At 23.1% G+C, this 19,175-nt stretch overlaps 1 protein-coding gene across 1 annotated transcript in view; it reads right to left on the bottom strand.

The window, feature by feature from the left end:
* The window catches only part of LOC105365863 (uncharacterized), a 25,270-nt gene extending 6,095 nt beyond the window's left edge, over positions 1-19,175 (bottom strand). Inside the window, exons 1-3 of the mRNA XM_011504125.1 lie at positions 19,106-19,175; positions 10,878-11,153; positions 7,796-7,919 (exon numbers count right to left, since the gene is read on the bottom strand). Coding sequence (XP_011502427.1) covers positions 7,796-7,919; positions 10,878-11,129 — 376 coding nt within the window. The 5' untranslated portion in view covers positions 11,130-11,153; positions 19,106-19,175. The remainder of the gene's footprint in view (positions 1-7,795; positions 7,920-10,877; positions 11,154-19,105) is intronic.

Genomic DNA, 19,175 nt, shown 5'->3' with positions numbered 1-19,175 from the left:
AATGCTATGATGAAAGTAGCAATACATGCAAATAATATATTTCAAGAAAATCAGCAGTGTGAATATTATAATATTTGATAACTGCTCTTGGTAGTAATAGACTTTCTTTGGTTAATTTACATTTACTTGAATACATACATATATATATATTAAAAAAATTTATAAATTTAAAAATTGAAATATTGTATGGTTACGAATGTTAATCAATTTCATTTTAAAAATACGCCGCAGATAAAAATATTTTTAAATATTTGACAATGCAAAATTTGATATTTGAAAAATCAAATACTGTAATAAATATATTTCAAATAACTATATGAAATATTTTACAATAAACGATAACTTTTCGTTGTGTGGATAAATGTGGTCTTTGAGTAATGTAACAAAGCTGTAATTAATTTAAATTTATGTAGTTTTATGTAGCGTTAAGTGAAACTATTTATAAAATGTATAAACAAAAAAATATATTCCAAAACAATTCAAACAATAATTGATTGATATTTATAATAAATATTTTCTGATAAAAATAAATATATAATTATAAAAAAGAATAATATGTAATATACATAAATGTCCATGAAATTTTTAATTCACTAACTGTACATTTATGAGTGTGGAATCAATTTTATAATTCATCAAAAATTTGTTCACAAAATTACTAATATAAAATATTTATTAATTGCCTTTTTTGGTTATAAAATTAAATAAAATTAAAAAATTATGATGATAAAATATATTATCAAAATCAAGAACATAATATCTTAAAATTATATATTTAAATATTTATAAGATTGTTCGGGATTGCAGCATCTCCCAAGAACTATTAAATGGGAGAAGTATAAGCCTTGTAACTCTTGTGTTTGTAACATTAACTTTGCGAATTCTCTAATATTATACAAGTTATTTTCGAGTGTCTTACAATATTTCCGCATAGCAACGTCGATTGGAAATTCTCGAACCTTTTTAAGCTCAGTCTCTGACGTCATCGAAACTTTCACCATAGCAACACCTGTGCATTGCTGCCAGCTATGTAAGCTGCCGCGCGGATATTTAAAAGAAGCACACGACGAGCCACGCTCTCTCGCAATGAAGCTTTCACAGTGAAGACGTCTAAGTGAAGACACCATGGTACAGATCACGGTCTGTCTTAGCAGGACCGCCATGGAACACTCTCTCACTTCTCAGCAGAGTCCGAAGCCAAGTCTTCGCTTGTAATACCATCAACTTAACGGACAAGCCGTCAATCTCCGCATCATTCAGCGCACACCTTGCAGATCCGAACGAGAACTTCGCTCGTGCCCCATGCTCACGAAGCACACATCTGCAAGTCAATCTCCACGCTATTCAGCGCACACCTTGCAGATCCGATCGAGAACCTTTCGTGCCTCTCCTACCTCCGAACGAAGTGTATACTAACGCCAAGTGTTAACTGCTTCAAAACCCCAAGAGTTTATCGATTAAATTCATCAACAAAATCATTCCTGTATTTGGAAAATAACCAGAATAAACAGCATAACAAACAGATATGTTAAATATTGAATTAATACACTAATAAATAATATTAAAACCTTTTATATTAGAAAATTTGAATCAATAGAAAATAGATAGAAATGATAATATTTGATATAGAATTAAAGATGAAAGATATAATAATAATATTATACTTCAATATTTTATCAGAAGGATTATCTATAAAAGTTATGATCATTTTTTTTAATTTGTAGTTTAAAATTACATTAATTTTTTACTAAAGATTTATGTATATACTTATTTATTAAATAATGTTTTTTTTTAGAAGATAAAACTTAAGATAAGATCTGGTGCATTTTATAATACTGTCGATTATCGATGTCGAATCATAAAATAAAATAGGTAAAATAATTAATTAAACTTGATTGCTAATGTTTATATATAGAAATAATTATATAGAAATATAAAACAATATAAAACTATGAAATGTAGAAATAATTGTAGTCGATTAAAAGTAAAATTTTGAATATTTATAATTATACATGTACAATTTCATTACACAAATGTAGATTCTTAATGAAAGTGTTTTGTTTATAAATTAGTTAATAAATTTAAAAAAATGATTGAAATTTTATTCAAATCGTTTAAATTACTTTTGGAAAATACTTATCAAATTTGGAATGAAACATATTGAGATAAAAATTTGAGATAATCGCCTAATATGTATTAAAAAAATATTTTCTAATATTTACGTATCAATTTCCTGTGTACGTATCGAATCACTTTTGAATAGAGAAACCTTCACACATCTTTCAATTTTATAGTGTTTCTGAATTATCAATCGTTAATAATTCTTTATTATTTGTATTACTGTTTATTATGTTCATTTAATTTGAATCATGTTTTTATGCACTTATCGTAACACTCACCATATAATTTATACTATAATTCATTTTAACATACTTTTAAAAGTCATCAATATCCTAATATGTTCATTAAATGTATAAATTTAAAAATATAAATAGTACAAAAATTTTAATAACAATTTTAATTATTGTTTATAATAATGAGTAATTGTATGTGCTCTAATTATGATAATAGTTTTTGGTTAGATGAATTGTTCCTGTTTGTTTGGATTAGACTATACCGCCGGTTTAATGGTGGGGGGGGGGGACGAGTGAAAGGGTAATGGATCAATTCAGTGTAAACACAATTAGTTTTAGTGACTTTTATCTACGGTTATATTACAGTGGTAGTTGGTGTTACCAATCCACTTAATGAGAATTGTTGAGCTCGTCGTGATTAAACAGTTGACCATAAGTTATAGAACTTCGTTCGGGAGTGCAAGGCTAGGGCTGCGTTGGTAGTACTGGGCACGCGTTTTAGTTCTTAATTTTGAGAGAGCATCTCCGGCTCGCGAATCCATGGGCTTTTAATTCGGCGATGGTTTTTACGGAGAGCTTCGTCAGGATCTTCGGCTACTAATAGTGGGGACTATTAAAACATTATCGATGTCCTCTTCAATGTTCTTATAAGAACCAAGTTGCAGATATAATGTCCCATAATGTCGACGCTGTGCCGCAGTAATGAGTGAGAAGAGGGAGCCACCAGACAGTTTCGGCGCCCTCTTCAGCGGTCTGATAATAATCAAGTTGCAGGGGCCTGACCGACAGTGTTGACGCTGAGCCGCAAGATATAGTATGTGATATCGATAATTTGCTGGAGATGCCAGTCTATATCGTCGCCCTCAATGCGATCTGACTGACGTCACGTTATGGAGGACGCATCGATAGCTGGCCAGCAATATAAAATAAATAATGTAAACAAATGAGTATACCTTGCACGGGTTCCCTTAAACGTGTATAACTTTCACTGTTATTATGACTTACACTAATTTCACTTGACTTACTCAACGAGACTGCTTTTCTTCGCCATTCGTTGCTCCTTATATATTATTACGTACATTTAGCGTTGTAATTCTTGAAAGCTTTGGTGAATTCTGGGACGGCAAGCTTTAGTACGTTCTAGAATTTTCTTTTGTTACATGCGGATATAGCACGAGGCTTGAATTTTACCGAGAATTTTTGTAACGAATAATTCAAATGATTCAAACGCCTTGATGTAGTTATAATGTATCGGAATCATATTATAATAAACAATAAATTTGTTATTGTTGTTGGGTGGTTCAATCCTGAACACTGTTATATTGACAGTTTTAGTTGAATCATCTTGAAAATTTAATAACATATTGTGGTGAAAATAGTTTTTAAAAATATTGAATATTTTCTGTAAAGGGCTTTTTATCTACACCTACTGGTTCTTTGTTTTATTTTAATTTATAGTATTTATTATTTTATTTATTCTTAAAAATTGCCTTTTTCATTTCTATTATTAAATATATTGTGAAATCTCTTCCTCTATATGATATACTACATCCAACGAAATAATTTAATTTTTATATGCACGAACTGGTTTCCTCTTTCCATTTTTTGTATGCGGTACCTTATAGATCTTTCACAGATTTTCTTCACTAAGTCTAAGTTTTTTTTGAATTTCATATTAAAAATGATTAATAGTCCATTACAATATTATTATGCAATCGTTATTTTTTCTTTAAAATATTTTTAACGAGTAATTTTATAATGTTATGTGTTCCAAAAATATTCATCCTTTTCACTTTTCACTGTTATATTTTGGTTGCATTATATACTCAGAAATACAATATGAAATCATATTGTTTTTGTATCTTTTTATATATACTCCTGAATATTATCTATATCTCATGTATTTATTAAAATTCATGACTCTGTACTTGACAGTATATAACTTTATTTATTTATTTACTTTTTTCTTTTTATTTAGCATATTTCCTTTGTATATTTTTTATGTATTCAATTATATTTTCCAAATAATATTTCTTTTAACAATGTCATTGTTTAGATTTCTTTTTTTAATAATTTTATTTATCTTGCTCCTCTCGTTGATGATAGGTGGAGGTGTTGCTGGCAAGTGGGAAAGGCAAATGCAATTAGTCAATTCTACATCTAGTATATCTTTGTCTTTCCTTTATTAAATACAATAATGTAATAATAGTTAATGGTTACAGAAGTGTATTAATAAAGAGTATGAGTGACTTATGTATTAAGTTTCTTCAATTATTTTACGTGTGTGCGTGATGAGCCGCCGCTGTTTAATCCGTTGCTGATTTAAGTGTGCATGATGAGCCACCGCTGTTTAATTCGTTGCTGATTTAAGTGTGCGTGATGAGCCGCTGCTGTTTATCTATGTTGAGATAAGTTGATGTATGTTGGAGTTATACTTTTGTTAATTTCACTCTTAAATTATACTTGCACTAACACTTCTTGAATATAGTTTAATGCATTATGGTTTATTAGATTGCTTGTTACTTGATGATTAATTTGTATAGTTACAGTGAGTGATGACTGTAGTTTGGAAGCTTGAAGAAAGAAAAGTGAGCCCATCATGGAGACTAAGTAATTTATAACTAGTAAAAGAGCTGCGCATCAAGCGCTGCTCAAATATTTTTCGTATAAGTGGTGCAACGCCGGCAGTGCACCGCTGCCTGTTGCTATGCCGAATTATAATCGTAATTTGAGTTTTCAGCGTAGGAAATTTCTGGAATTCGCTACATTGTTTTCTTTTTAACATAATGTCTGGGAGCTTATATTTCTCCCACTTTATAATTCTGCTTTCAACTGTTTCAATCTCGAACATTGGTTTTAAAATTTTTTTTTACAATCATTTATTCATATACTCCATTGTATCCAAAAAACGTAAAAACAAATAATTGATAACTAGTAACTTGTCAATATTTCTAAAACCGGCTTGAATTTTATATTCACATTCCTTAGATTCTTTTTTCAATTTGGAAATTTTTTCAAAATTTTCCAAATCTAAATCATCATAAGTAAATCCACAAAAATGATCTAGCCTGTTTTATATAACTGTATTATTATTATTAATACATTACATATAATATATAATGCCGTTTACTTAATTATATATCTAATTATATTATATAAAGAATTGGAAAAAATAAGAATAATACTTACTTTCGATTATACTTTATACTACTTATTTATTTACATTATTTATTTTATATTGTTGGCCAGCTATCGGTGCGTCCTCCGCAACTTGACTATAGTCAGACCGCATTGAGGGCAACGACATAGACTGTCATCATATATTATTATTATTGCGGCTCAGCGCCGACAATATCGGTCAGGCCTCTGAACCTTGATTCTTATCAGACTGCTGAAGAGGGCACCGATAATGTTTCAATATTCCTCACCAATACATTTCTTGAGATTCTCTCCCATACTGCTGTCGCCGAATAATGCGCCCATGGATTCGCGACCCGTGCGATGCTCTCCACACGAGCTATCGCCGAATAATGCGCCCATGGATTTGAGATTCTTGCGATTGTCTCTCATAAATAAGAACTAAAACGCATGCCTAGTACTACCAACACAGTCCTAATTCTCATGTCCTTTAATGTCCTTTAATTCTCATAACGATACGTAACAACAACAACATATGTATCAAAACCTTAAATAAAGGACACTAAAACCAATTGCGTTTACACTGAATTGATACATTAAACCCCCCCCCCCACAATTAAACCGGTGGTACGGTCTAATCCAACCATCTTGGTCTTCGGACCATTCTAGTGGCTGGAAATCCAAACATTTTGGTTTAAAAAAAAAGGAAAATAACTTTAAAATTTTAATTAAATCTCTTAAATTACGATAATATATATTTAATCTACAGATATTTTCTTTGATAATGAAATATAAATAAACATTAAATTTGTCTAATATTGCGATCCTCAAGATATCATTCAAAATAATTTAAAATCATTCGTTTAAAATGTATATGACTACCTTTATTTCTTTAGGCTATATAGAATTGTATGTTTTGCACATTAAATTATTATGTATTTTTTATCATTGTTAAATCCGCTATTCGTGTGTGATACGTGTGTATAATTATCAATTTCGTAATATGAATTATTTTGTGATCTTGATTAAATATTTTTCATTTATAAATCATTATACAATCATTATATTAAAAAACTATTCTTATTTAATTGCCGATTGAATCATGTAAAAGAAAATATGAAGTTCATTAAAAAGTAATCTATGACTATGTATTCGACTTATTCTTGTAAATATTAATGTTATAAATTTCAATTTCTAAAAATATAATTCAATAATAAATGACATACAAAATTTCTTTACGTATAATAAACCACTTGCGATAGATGAATCAATATATCTATTTACATTTAATATGTTTATATTGAATAATTCAGAACTTTTTCTCAGTCTACAAATATTAAAAATAAATATGAATTTACATTTAAATAGAAAAAAATTTAATGTCATCTTTCTTATTTTTGTAAATAAGCTATCAGTTAATAGTGTTCTCCTATGATCCTTGAATTATTTAATACATGATTTATGTTATACAATTAATTAAAAAATATTCATATACATTTTGTGATTGATGTTTATTATTTCCTACATTATTTATCGTGTTAAAAACTACAAACATGTATAACAAATACTTTATGCTGAGACCTTTTTATTATTTTATTTAATATTGCCTACTGATAATAGATTATGGAAAATTATTATTATAATTTTATAAAATTATTAACATAATTTTATTCAGCTGTACCATATATTTTGTCTCTTTTATATTTATAACAATTTCAAAAAGTTAATAGAATAATTTTATATACAAATTTTTCTACTAATTTTCTCTATTTTTTTCAAAAAATATTTAAATCTTAAATTTTAAACATTTATTCATAAATATTTAAACGCAAACGAGAAAATTAATAACCATTAAAATACTATATAAAATGAAGCAGGTGTTATATATTTGATTGATGTATTGAATTAAAAATTGTTTTTGTAAGTCATAAATACCAATGTATTCAATTTACTTAATCATTTACTTATTAAAAAAAGAGTTCTTCTTGTAATAATTAAAATGTCAGTAGATATATCATGATTTATTTCATTTATTATATTAAATTAAAATTATATTAAATTGATTGTTTTTAATTAATAATAATTGTTATTTATTAATATTCTTATTTAATGCGTCAAAAATAAAAATTATAATTGTTATACTAGATTATAAATCCAAGAAAATAAATAGTAAAACTGAACTACAAAAATGAATAATTTTTTACTGCATTTATATTTAAAATTTAAAAACTTCTTAAAAAAAATAGTTAAAAATTTACTTAATTTGAAAGTTAAATTATTTGAATATTATTTCTGATACTCACCTCTTAATGGAATTGAATTGGAATGCACTGCTTCAGTAGAGCAAGAAGCAGTATTATATTGTAATTGTAATCCAATTTCTCGTGCTTCACTTTCTTCTTGTGCTTGTTGTCTCCTCAATGCAACCTAAAATGTTTAATTGTATTGTAATTCAAGAATTTATAATTATTATAATGGAACTAACATTGATTTGTTTTTTTACGTAATAAACAAATAATATGTTATAGAAGTCTACATATATATAAATACATAATATTATTATATAATTATATATTAATATTTTAAAATCTTAATTATATTATTTTTATTAATATTTATATATTTATTTATATTTAATTATATTCTTACATATTTTAATTATGTACTTACATATACCATACTATACACTATATGCTATATATATATTATAATTATATTCTCTTATTTTATTAAGGATATATATTGCTACGAAGTTAAAATCCACCATATCAGTGCGAATATGCATAGTAATATAATTATATTTTTAGCAAATAACCATTATTTTTATTTTATAAGTAATTTGATTTATAGATTAACTAACTACATCAAACTTCAAAAGTTTGATAAACTATGGATAAAAAAACTTATGAATTAAATTTATATGTAAGCACCTAATATTCTTAAAGCTTAAATAAAGTGTTCAAGAAAAAAATAATCAGCCCTTAGAAACGTATTATAAATTGTATTAAATATAGTTAAATATTAATAAAATATAATTAAGAACTAGAAGCTTTATAATATTAATACATTTATAATACAAATTTTACATTATAAACTTATATTAAATACTAATAGTATATCAATAGTATTTGATTCCATCTTATTTTTCTTTTTTTAAAGGCTACGGATTTTCATCGAGTTTTTCTTATATTATATCAGCATTTTCATATTTTGTAATATTTAATACAATTATAATAAAATTCGAGAATAACTGCCATATCTCTTGTCTATGTGCATGTCTTATTGGTTTAAATAATTAACAAGTTTGTAAGGATCTGTGAAATATATTCATGCCTGTAGTGATAAATCAACGCGCTTTGCACAGTGCCGTATTACATCTTTCTCTCACATTCCTAGTGCTCTCGCATACTTTATATTTCTCTTTTTATCCTACTTTATTGTAGGTGCTACCTTATTATATTACTATTACGACATACATTTTTCCTATTTGCTCTCTCTCTCTCTCTCTCTCTCATGTCAATTGCATTAGCTGCAGTTACGCATTTTCATGGTCGATATATTTGGAGAAGGTTTACAAAAATTAAAAGAACGTTCTTGAACATTGAAAATTTCTAATTAACTCGTTTCAATTTTTAAGAAATAAAATATTGAGGTCTGTTTATTCTTCTCTCAACTCTTATTAATTATTTAAATTGTACTCAAAATTTTTTTAAATATTTAAAAGAAAAATTTTTATCAAAAATTAAAAATTTTTTATAAATATTTTCTATCAATGCCTGTATAACAATTTCAAATGAATCTATCTTTTTATGAAATAAAACAAAAATAATGCATTCTCGCAACGGTGAAATTACAATAACCTATATCTAAGGATAATGTAATAAGCCTTTATTTGTAAAATAAAAATAAAGTATGATATAAGTAATATATACTTATATCCAAATATAAATAAGATGATTTTTTAATTAAAAAAAATATATTTGTATTCAATTTAATGTGAAAGATAAAAAAGATTGATTTATATTATTTACAAACGCGCTTTCTTTCTTGATCCACTTATTAGAATACACTGCGAAGAATGTCAAAAACGCACCATGCATAAAAACAATTGATATGATATGATAAGATAAAAACAATATTAATATACAAAAGAAGACATGTATAAATATGGAAAATTAATAGTATACACAACTTATAAATATCGTGACAATCATTACTAAAGACAAATAATATTCAATTAAAAGCTTATCGAAAAGTTTCCGTAATTTTTAAAATGATTTCATATTTCATTCATTTTTCTTGAAAAAAAGTTAAACAATTATTAGTTGCCTTATTAAGTTATTTTGTTATATACTTTTATTCGATTTAGTTCTTTTTTAATTATTATGTAAAATTATTTGTATGTTAGGAATTTCTTTTATTTATATTTATATTTTGTAAGATAGTTAAATCAATGTCTTTTTATTAATTATATCTTTTTATTCTATTTAGAAAACAATTTGGTGAAACTTTAAGTAATTTTTTAGCATTATACAATTTTAACGAATAATGAAACTTGTAATGTAATTTTTGAGTGCAAATGATATGGATTTATTTATTGAAATTATTACAAGTATTATATTTATTATAAAATACTGTAATAGACTATATCAAATTAATATTTTAATATTTTAATATAAGCCACGAAATTCTAATTTTTAATAAAAAAAATGTTACATGGATCCTTAATATTACATATTTGTGCATATATGTATGATTACCTAAATATGATGTATATACATATATGATGTAACATATACAAAGAAATAGTCTCGTTATATATGATTAAATAAAAATTGTTAATATAAAAATAAATAAGGACATAATTAGTATAAATATACTAATTAATAACTTATAATTTAATACAAAATTTTTAATTATTACAAATTTAATAATGCTTAGAGTTAATAATGCTTGAAGTCACTATTAATAATATATTTAATTTTTATTAAAAAGAATATATATATTGTCTAATATTTAAATATTGACACTGTATATTTAAAAAACAAGCAGAATGTATATCAGATTAATTTTTAACACTACTTATATGATAGTAGTCTGCTACAAAATATTTTAGATTATAAATGTTATTATATTAGGATTGTGTATGAGAGAAAAGTAAAATACTTTGACATGTATTATATAAAATTACTTATACATTCACATACGACGAATTTATAAAAAAATTCATAAAATTGACACAGTGATAATTAATATTTTTTCTTATATACAGTCTTATTAACTTATAATTATAAATTTTTAATAATTTTTAACGAATTAAATTGATGTTTTATTTTTATAAAAAGATGTATTTTATAATATATTTAATGTATTATAATTAATTACCTGTGCTGCCATAACTCGTTGTCTCTCAGCAATAAGTGTACATTTAGCACAAACACAATCTCGCCAACGGCAATATCGTTTGTGTCCTTTAAGTGCAGAGACTACACCATGATTTCTGCATCTTGCACATTTTGGTGTTCGTTGATAACGTTCAGCACTTGCACGTAAAATAAAAGCTGGTAAAACATGTTGTGATTGTTGATGTTGTATTAATTGTTCGACATCAACACCTACACTTCTTGGTACCGACATTCTTGTTAATTGAATCAAAATTTTCTATAAATAAAATCTGTATTTATTGAACATTATTTTCAGATAAAAATAAATATATAAACAATTTATTAAAAATATTAATAAATATTTATTGTGATTGCATACCGAATATATGCATAATAATAATTAAATTAATTAATTCTATTGAATGAAATGAATTTTTTTTAATTTTGGATTAAAAAATATTGTTTCTAATTAATACTATACTATATAATGTATACTATTTAGTATTTGTAAGAAGTTATTTCATTAAATACAATAAACGAGAATAATTTATTATAATAATATTCAGTTAGATAATTAGTTAGAAGTTTTACGCTATATACTCATTTTAATTATTAAGTTATAGGGATAAAAGCAAAGAGAATGCAGAAACTCAATTTTTTTCAATTGAGTTCATAAAAATATTTGGTTACGAATTAAGAAATTCCCGAATGACAAAAATACGGACAACATATTCTTTTTTAGAATTGTTAACAGACCATTCCCTTTAAATGTTGACATATTCATTAGTATTTTTACCTAATTATATAAATACCACCGTGCCATACAGGTCAATTGTTCACTATTAATTTTTAATTATAATGATTATTCATCTACTTCAAATTTCTGCACATTTTTATTCATGAAGGTCTTGGGTATACTAATACATTCGTGTTTAAGCGATATATGTCCTCATTATAATTTTCGATTTTTTCACCGATATAACAGGATCTTCTTATGCTTTTCGATATATAAAACGTCGTCATGACCCTTACATCTAGAAAATACATATGATAACATTTTGGTTGAGTGAATCCCAATTCCTCACGAACACTGCTACACCCTCAGAAGTTTTATAATAGTGAAATATCTCCTATGATATAATTTCGATAATTATATAAAGTATTCAAGTATGCATATTATATAATACTTTGATTCACTAAACATTTGATAATAAATATATATAATATTTTATTAATATTAATATCAAACGATGCATAATAATGTCCACTTGGACTGTTATACGATAATTTTACTCTTCATCGTATTAAAATATAAATAACACACTATTATATATAAATTTTAATAAATTTATTTTAAATTTTTACGAGATTTCTCGTAACATTTGCAACGCTCTCAATTTATAGACCTTATACTAATTATTTAGTAAAAGAGTAATAATCATGAACGGATTTTTAGGATTTGTATAATCAATTTCTTGAATTTATTACTGTTAATGGATTAAACATTACTACCACCATGTTATTAAATTGGCATTTTTAAGCTTTAAATCTATATCAGTTGGAATTTATTTTCCTTTTTTTTCTTTGATAAGTTACTTGATATTATTTTTTAATTTATAAAATTCGAATTCATTCGACAGTATGTAGATTTTCATATACAGTGTTGTACCCAGTATTTATTTAATGCGTGGATAAATCAATCATTATTATTATTAGCAAGTTTAAAATCAACTTAATTTTCCACTTTCATTTCATATTTAATCTTGTTTATTAACTCCTAGAAATACAACCCCATTTACAATGCACTTTATTCCTTTTTTAGTAAACTACACCTAAATGGAACGTGAAAATACTATCTTTACCTAATTTTATTATCAAAAAGTATAGATAATTACATTGTTACAAGCATTAAGTATTTTATTTTAATATTCCAGACTGTAATATGAAAAATTTTAGATTCTTATCAAGATTTATAAATTTATTGTTTTAAAACATATGATTAGACAAGTTGTTAAAATAAAATGTATGAAAATGGTTTGTAGTTTTATTAATTAAATGTAGCAATCAATGTTTATAAAATATTTTCATTTTATAATAAAACAACGGTAAAATACTCAATATTTTCATATTTTTAAACACTTTTAAACACTTTTAATATTTTTTATATATTTTTATAAGTTGTAATATATATATATTTTAAATATTGTAATGTTACAATTATATCAATCATCATAAAACATTTAATAATGATTATCTCAACACTCGAAACCAGAATACACATATTAAATATGAAATTTATCGATCTCTAGAATTTTTGAGTTATTTGGGAATCATATTTTAACATTATATATTCATACTTGTATATATTTCGTTAGTATTATATCGGTCAATGAGTAATCTATTGAGTCTACTTGTACAATTGGCATTTATTATTTGATATAAATACAAATATAAATTAAAATTATTTAAAATATTTCTTGTCTAGTGAAACAATACGTTTATTCAAATTGTTAGAATAGTCAAATAAATTTTTTAATTGATATACTCGTTACATAAATACTTTTATATATTTATTACTATTTTACTATAAATATAGTTGTATAACTAATGTATATAAGAATATTATACCTTACAATTTTTTTTCGATAAATTCTCATTGGACGTTAGGAAAACTTTTAATTTGATAAGAAGATTATCTCTAATAACCTTAGTTTTGTTATTTTTTCGTCGTTTAAAATTAATAATCGATTTATACTTTTTCAAATAATTAAATAGTCACTGTCTAAATCAATCTAGTATTCTTGTTCTATAATACTTATACCCATATTTTTAATAGTCTATTCATTTTTATAATTCCCAAAACAAAAAAAGTATGCTTAATATTAGATTCTAGTTATATTAATCATTCTTATGATTAGTTATTAAAATAGTTTTTAACAAGAAGCATTTTTGTTGTTGTTCTATTTCTTATTTAACATATTTAAATGATATAATTTATTTATTGATTTAATAATCTCTGATAGCATGTTCATTATTGCTGCAATTTTTATGTGATTTAAATAAATAATTTTATTAATTTAATACAGTTTAAAAATACTTTATTATAAATTTGCTCTTTTTAAAACTATTTTAACAGTATTTAAATCTGTTTTTATCATATAGAACAAAATAGCTACGATATTTACAATAGCAAATTCGCAATTAATTTTGCTTATAAAACATACTGATGAACATTATTGGATGTTTGTACGACATTTCATGGTTGTTAACTCTTTTATATTCAATTATTTATACTTTTTTCAAAGAATAATGACATATAATGTAAGACATTTTCAATTTATGCTCCTAAAATGATGCTTAGACCCTTCTTTCGAAACACTTTTATTTTTACACCACCTATACTAGTTTTTATGTACAATTCTATTGAAATATATACATACTATAATTGACATAATTGCGTATGGACAGTTATTTTGTATATTAAACTAAGTTTCTTATGCCATTTTTTTACGAACAAAAACTGTTGCTTTTTTTGCTTATGAATTCGTTTGATTATTGCTTAGAAGAATGACATAATATACACACACACACATATATATATATATTATATTATTGAATTATTTCTTCAATAACATATAATATCATACTCATTGATGAATAAAATAAAAGATGTTAAATCGTATAAAAGAAAAAAAAAGACGAGCTAACTATTTTCGAGATAAATAGTAAAAGAAATTTTAATCTGACTATCTGGAATATATTTTTTAGAATATATAATACATAAAAAGTATTTAAAGTAAATAAAAACTTGATAATCATAAATAATTCACAATAAAATCTAATTAAATACCTTTTAAAACATTTTTATGGTTTAATTTAAATATTTATTGTTAATTTAAAATACTTTTTTATAATTTTGACATTTCAATTTTGTTTTTACTTCCTTATTAATTTCTTAATTATACCTATTATATATACTATATTTGTATTTACTATTTTTTAAGTTACCGCTGTAACTTCTTTATTACTCCCATGTTACAACTTTAAATCAATTATAATTTTCTGTTATGTGCGTATCTTATGATGTTTAATAAGTTAGTTTCTTTCCAAAAAAATAATATTGATACATGAATGTTTTTATTCAAATTATAAATTTTCAAATTTCGCTTGAAAATTAAAATATAATAAATGTATTTGTTTAGTTATATATAGTATTCAATAATTCAAAATATGTGATGTCAAAAAAATAATTAATAGAAATTGGCAATTTGATAAAGAATAGTAAATATTTAATGTTTTTAATATTTTTGCATTTAAATTTGTGGATTCAAACAATTATGTAAATATCCCATTTTACGATCTTGATATATAAAAAGTTTATTTTAAACAAATTAAGTATAGATAAATATTTTATAGCTTGAAATGTTCAGTATTGAATAATTATTAATGAGTTTTATCTTTATTATGATAAATAATGAAATAACTTTAAAATTTAAAATACAAAATATTTATGTAACAATTCAACATTATTAAAAATATGTCTCGTTCAGTTATCTGTTTGTATCATTAAAAATAAAAGAAATTATTTTGGTAGATAAATTACTTCAATTTCAATTTTATTATAAATCTCGGTATTACAGTTTAACAAATTATGATACTATAGAATTTTCCAAATCAGATCTAAACGTTATAATTATTTATATGAATATTTACAATAGATTATACGCAATCTTCATTTTTATTATAATTCTGAATTTTGTTTGAATGAGTAATTTATGTTTTAAAAATGAAATCTATTTTTCTTATTATATAACATTTTATACTGATGTTCACTATGTATTAATAAATTTTCCTTCATTATTAGCGAAAGTAAATATTATTGAATTATAATCCAATTTTATTAAAATATTAAATAATATTCCCAATAACCAATTTAACCAATGTTTGTAACAATACATATGCGCAATATAAAATTATATATTTGAATCTATTTCTTAGAAGATTTTAAACCTAAATATATCCATCAGTTTTCACATTTTTTGAAAGTAATGATATTTGTACTGAAACTAATTATTCCAGAATTTTCAAATACTAAATATGGTATTCAAATAATATAAAAATAGTAATCTTATTTTGACGTAGAATAAGTTTTTGCGATTGATAATTACCGTTTCATATTATGCTTCTTATATATATATATATAATACAAACATTATAAATTATTAAACTGCTTAAAAATTCATATAAAACATAAATATTTTTAAGAATAAAAATGTGCTAAAATTATATTTAAATTATATTAATGAACTATGTAAAAAGCTCATTACTATTTATGTTATAGTAAATAATGTTAGTTTAATTAGGAAATCAATAAAATATATTTTACTATTATTAAAATTCATATCATTATTTAAGAAATATTGAATTCCAATAGATAATTTGAATCTTTTACAATTTCTGTATTTTTGATTTTTTTCAAATGCGTTCATATTTATTTATATTTTTTTCTTTTTTGTATTTAAAACGCTACAGTAAATTTTAGTTATATATGTTTTTACAGCTTTAGATATTTCTAGTATTAATAGTAAATTTTTATTTGATTTTTAGTGAATGTATATATGTACCTAAAGGTGAGCAATCATTTTAAACTATAATTATACATTACAGTACCATTTTAAACCTACTTCGTGACACCTCAATGTTTGAATTTATGATTACTTTTAATGAGATTAATCTTATGTGTGTAATCTTATATATCATATATATCAATATATACATAAATTACTATTTCAGTATGTTGAGCCTTAGAAACGCCATAACATAATGTCTATCTTTGTAACTTTAACATATGTAATCTGTAATACTAAACAAATATTGTACTAGACGTAGGAAACAAAGAATTCGTTTTAAATTATATGGAGAGTTTTATTTTCACATTTTTATATTCTAATATTTCATAAAATTCTTTATTTAAATTTTCAAATTCATTTAAACATGTTAGGACATAATTTAAAATGAGTTTTTTAAGATATTTATTTTAAAAACATTATATTAATATTCGTTTTATGTTTAAATAAAATACCTGTTTTATAAATTTTTTAAAGTTGATATTTTTGTATTTAAATTTATAAAATTTCAATGATTATATTAATGAATATATTAAATATAAAATGAATTATTACTTATAAAAATAATTTGTTATTTTTCTTTTCTTATAAAAAATTAAAAATATTATTTTATATAAAAGATCTAAAATGTAATTTTAAGAAAATTTTAAGAATTCAATTTTTAAATAATAACTGTAAAAAGTGTTTAAAATAAAATTTTTTTTTATAAACTATTGATGCAATATGTAACACAATATTGTATATATACAATAAAATATTTTATACTTTGAAGCCAAAAAATTGTTTATGCTGAAATATCAGGAATGAGGAACACTAAGAATCAGTGACAATATATAAATTAAAGACTAATACGATTTAACTTAATTTGTGTGCTTTTCAGTTATACAGTAGTTACTGACTTTACAGTTAACGAAATTAAAATAATATAAAAAGTTTTACGTGAATTATATAAGTCGAGGAATACAATCAAAGATAAATATCAATAATTATTATATTCAATTGCATTTAATTGTTTCTAATAGAATTTTTAATAATTTGACTAACTAAAAAATTCTAATTTTTATTAAACTAAAAATAAAAGTGTTTAAATATGTTTTAAATGAAATTACAATGTTTTATAATTGTTCATTATATAGAAATTTATATTGATATTTTAACTTAAAAAATAGTCAAATCATTTAATTTAAGATAGAAAGTAGATCGATTATTTTACTACATTATTGAAGATATCCACTTATAACTAAAACAAAATAAGATTACAATTTATTGAGTGAATTTTACCAGATAAAGAATGCTAATACAAATTGTAGTTACTATATTATAGCAATATTACTATAGTACTAATTATATATGGTATATATATGCCTGTGTGCGTGTATAGAGGGTATGTGATATTTGTTTTATGTATTTTAATCAAAACTAATTAATAGGACTAATTTGGCTTGGATAAATTATTATCCAACTAATGACATTATAAAATATGTAATTAAATATGTCGATTTTACAGACAAATAATTAATTATAATTATTTGATATATAAAATGTATAGAGTTTTTATAAAAATATATATATAGCAAATAATATATACTTGCTATTCAATAATTTTATTTGATTCAATAGAAATATATTTCATTTCCATATTTTTTTATAAATTTTATTACTGGAAATGTTTAAAAAAGTCAATGTAACGCAATTTATTTCGAAAACAATGTAATTGTACATCAGTTTTTAACTTTCATATATAAAAAAACAATATTTATTATAAATGTTATGATAAATCTATTTATCTATCTATAGTTCATCTACACATTTTGAAAAAATATTTATTAACATTTTATTTTATTAACATTTTATTATTTTAAAATTAATCACAGATAAAATTATCAGATATAAGTCTATTTTTATCTGTTGTATAATTTTTCTAAGAAAATTAAAATATACATTATATTGTTATGTTCATATTTTAACCGTTTTTCAAAACTTAATAAAAATAAGATAGAAAAAAAGATAATTTGAGAATAAAAAATTTTTCATTATTTGATTGCGTTGCTTTATTTTCATTGATATTTTGTACGACATTTCATTTGTTATATTATCTTCAAAAATTAAATCAAAATATTAATTAAAAGAATTATAAATTATATATACTAGTCGAATATTACTTAAAAGTTACTTTTAAGATTACACTGTCTTAAGATTGTTTTATATTTTATTATTTATTATAAAAGTAGTAATTTAGCCATCTATAAAACAAGCATAATTTGAAATAATGTATAAATATTTGAACAGTACAATATTTTTGTGTTTATTTTATATTTTGAATAGTTTTTTTTAATGTTTCAGCTTCGTTTTTTAACGAAATTATAGAAAATCAGTAAAAAATATTTTAAGTAATATTAATAAATATAAATATAATTTTATAAAGGATGTATAATTATTTCATTGCAAATCGATTTATTTATTAATTCTTAAAATTGAAATCTTGCTGTATCAAACAATAAAAAGTTACATGTTAGAAATATAAGTTTAGGAAATATTTGAATATCACTTGAAACTATTCAATATAATTAATAAAATAAAATAGTATACGACTATTCCTTACCAATTCATGTATAATCCTGAAAATTACTTGAATCTTATACCATCGGTTACAGGAACGACTTCGTTTTATA

This window comes from Ceratosolen solmsi, unplaced genomic scaffold, assembly GCF_000503995.2.
Source record: "Ceratosolen solmsi marchali unplaced genomic scaffold, CerSol_1.0 scaffold19, whole genome shotgun sequence".
Lineage (NCBI taxonomy): Eukaryota > Metazoa > Arthropoda > Insecta > Hymenoptera > Agaonidae > Ceratosolen > Ceratosolen solmsi.
This window is presented reverse-complemented; position numbering and strand designations above follow the sequence as displayed.